Raw genomic sequence first — 3434 nt, 5'->3', positions numbered from 1 at the left:
AAAGGTTCTGGCGAATTTATCGGCAAAGAGCTGGCAGACATACTGGGGCTCCGAAGCAACCTGTCCATTGAGCATCATAGTTGATGGAAGGCCTGATTCCTTGCGCTGATCGCTAACATGCTTCCAGAACGTTTTTGGTTTCACCTTCAGATTGCGCTGGATTCTCTGCAGGTGTCGTCTAAAGCATGTCCGACTGGTTCTTTTGTATACGGTGTTTAATTTTATGTATTGATCACGCAGTGAGCGGGTACGAAACTTGGAATATATCCTAAGTGCAGCCCTTTTTTCAGTCTTCAACATGCGAAGCTCGCGGGTCAACCAGGGCTTGCTGTTTGACGAATGTACCACCTTGGGTACGTGACGATCGATTGCGTGCACAATTATGTGCGAAAGAGTCAAGGCGGCGTTGTCGGCATCGCTTCCGTCGAGAACATCAAACCAGTTGATAGTGGCGAAGAATTCGGCAATGCTTCGGTGATCAGCATTTCGAAAGTCATACGAAACAGAGGGGATGGTTTTTGTTAGATTCGAGTGGTGATTGCTGAGGGTAAGCACTAGTGGAGGGTGATGCCTCACTTGCTTAACTAGTGGCGACGGAGCGAGCGAAACGACAGGAGCAACATCCTGTGCGCTGGTGAAACAGAGATCCAGACAGCGAATGTTCTCGTTGGTCACGTGGTTGATCTGTCGCAAAATGGCAGAACTGTAGCAGTCTAGAAGCCGTAATGCTGCACTGTGCACAACGGAGTGATCGGGATCCGGATGGAGAAAACCATTACTGGATGGTTGCCATAAAAGTCCTGGTAGGTTAAAATCACCGATAATAATGAGCTCGTCGGTTGCTGTTGCCAAGTCGATCACTGACATAACCGAGCGGGAGTGAACGTCGATCAGACCTTCGTCTCGTACTCGATCGGGGGGATGTAAATTCCACACAGGAACAACCTGCAGTTAGTGAACTCGATACACACCCACACTTGCTCAATACTGCTCCATTGATCATTTTCGATCAGTTTTGCTTTCAGTCTCTGATTAACCAGTCTCTCAGATACAACCTATTAAATGTTTTATTGTTTGCCAGTTGCCAACTATCTGTTAAATGATCAGTATGTGATACTTGTATGAAAAATATGTGTCCAGCACATTAATCTCATTCTTTAAATGTAGTATGAATCCGGCAGAGTGAAAATGTGTGAATACTGAAAAAAAATCCAATTGAATAGAGTGGAAATAAAACGCTACATACTTAGAAGTTAGTATTGATATCAGAATCAGACAGGAAGTGATGATGCATATTTATATGACAAGAATATGATAACCAACACTGTTTCATATTGTATTTATTACGCTAGATAACCAGGTCGATAACTAGAATCCAAACTTTGGATTTTGAAGTGTTTACCGTTACGCTTTCATTGATTGTATAGGTTTGAACTTAAAGAGTGCTCGAAACATGAATTGCAATTTTTCCATGAAGCTCGCTCATGGACAGACTTTTAAACATCTACTCGACTAGATTAACACAAGCCAGCAAGACATAAAATAGCGTTTTGTATTTTATTCCCAAACAAACTAGAACTAGAAATATTCAATGATCTCTTGGTTGCATCTCCAACCAAACACCCTTTTCCGATTGCAAGCTAAATCCCTTTCTAGAAACCTGAATCGGTATCTGTGTTTTCTCGATCGGCTGCAAGCTGAAGTCCTTCAGAAGATAATACATCATCACTTTAACCTCCATCAGAGCCAATCGCGATCCAATGCAGTTTCGTGGACCTACGCCGAACGGCAGATACGTAGCAGGATTAATACTGGACCGGTTTTCCTCACTAAAACGCTCCGGATCAAACCGTTCCGGGTTCGGATAATACTTTGGATCCCGCTGAATTGAAACAGCTGGAACGAGAATGGATCGTCCTTTCTCAATAACGAATCGCATGCCAGCTCCGTCGTCGTACAGATAATCCTTATTGCAGTATCGTTCAATGTGCAAATTCGCAGGCCACTTGCGAAGTGCCTCCGAAACCACCATGTCCATGTACGTCATTTTCTGCAGTGCTTCGTACGTCAATGGTGTCCCACTAAGCGATTTATCAGTTTTAGAAATTTCCTCGAACAAACGCTGTTGAACCTCTGGATTTGCCAAGATCTCATAAGATAAAAATGTCATACAAGTAGAGGTTGTTTCAAAGCCAGCGAAGAAAAACAGGAAACACTGAGCGATCAGTTCATTCTCCGACCAGACTCGGGAGTGTGAAGATTTTCCTACACTGGATTCTTGCACCGTTGCAAAACCTGCATCCTTTGAGTCCATCTCTTCCTGTAGGTGATTCAAAGTACCTCGCCGTACTTCCATTAGCATGTGAATCATATCGTTACGCACAATTCCCTGAGCCTTTCTTTGTCTCATGTTGTCCTCGATGATGGACTTGAAATATTCCGTTAGTTTTGAATCAAACAAATCAATTTTCAACTTGTTACCCAGTGAGGGTAGCAATTGTACAATAAAGAATTTGATTATAACCGAAAATGAAAAGATATCAACCAACTTTCTACCAGCCAGATAGAACTCGTTATCACGATTCTTCACAGAGTCCATTTCGATTCCGAAAGCAACCGTAGCGATGACATCATTCGCAAATCGGGAAAACATGTCCTTCATTTCGTACTCCAGTTTTACGCCTTTACGAGCTTCGGCAGCTAAAAATGCAGTCAACGATTGTGCCGTCGCAGCCACCAGCTGGAACATCTGTCTCATCTTACTTCCGGTAAAGGCTGGACTTAGCGTGGCACGCATATCGCGCCATTTCTGACCACGCATTGCGAACAGCGAATTAACGAATAGACTGTAATCGTTGTTTTGATCAATCGGTAGCACCGGAGTTCGATCGGTAAAAAATTCAAAATCCTTCACAAATATTTTCCCTATCATCTCCGGATCACGTAAAAGGTACACCGGACCAACAAAGTCGTGGAATCCTGAAATTCTGTGTGAAAAAAATGAAAAATGCAATTGAATCGGTCTAATTTGATTTTTCTTACTTGGCATCGGGGAACGCGTTGTACAAGGTATCCAAATGGGATACAACATCCTTCAATCGAAACATAACGCGGCCAAAATTTCCCAGCAGGAAAGTTAGTTTAGGGCATGGCACTGGCTTTGACAGAAAGTAGAGATACTTTCGAGCTATGTAATGGTAGCACAGCAAAATGATTGCACCGACGGCGATCGCTGTAAACAAATCGATTGCAACCATGTTGACAGTTCCGCCTGATTCACCTCACTTCACTCAAGCGTCACAACACGACGCGATACCCGTGTCTACAGTCAGTCTACTTTTACAGGAGATCCGGCGAATGTTTACATATGCTTATCTAGTAAAACAAACGTTATTTTTCTCCTCTACTAGACACTATAGTAAATATAGGTATAG

General features: G+C 43.1%; 1 protein-coding gene across 1 annotated transcript; it reads right to left on the bottom strand.

Moving 5' to 3' along the window:
- Window positions 1–1335: 1335 nt before the first annotated feature.
- LOC128733724 (probable cytochrome P450 9f2) lies at window positions 1336–3434 on the bottom strand. Its single transcript, XM_053827492.1, has 2 exons — window positions 3043–3434; window positions 1336–2987 (listed from the first exon to the last, which is right to left on the bottom strand). The coding sequence occupies exons 1-2, from the start codon at window positions 3255–3257 to the stop codon at window positions 1589–1591; spliced, it is 1614 nt and encodes a 537-aa protein (XP_053683467.1). The 5' UTR covers window positions 3258–3434; the 3' UTR covers window positions 1336–1588.

The sequence above is a fragment of the Sabethes cyaneus genome, chromosome 2, assembly GCF_943734655.1.
Source record: "Sabethes cyaneus chromosome 2, idSabCyanKW18_F2, whole genome shotgun sequence".
Classification (NCBI taxonomy): domain Eukaryota; kingdom Metazoa; phylum Arthropoda; class Insecta; order Diptera; family Culicidae; genus Sabethes; species Sabethes cyaneus.
This window is presented reverse-complemented; position numbering and strand designations above follow the sequence as displayed.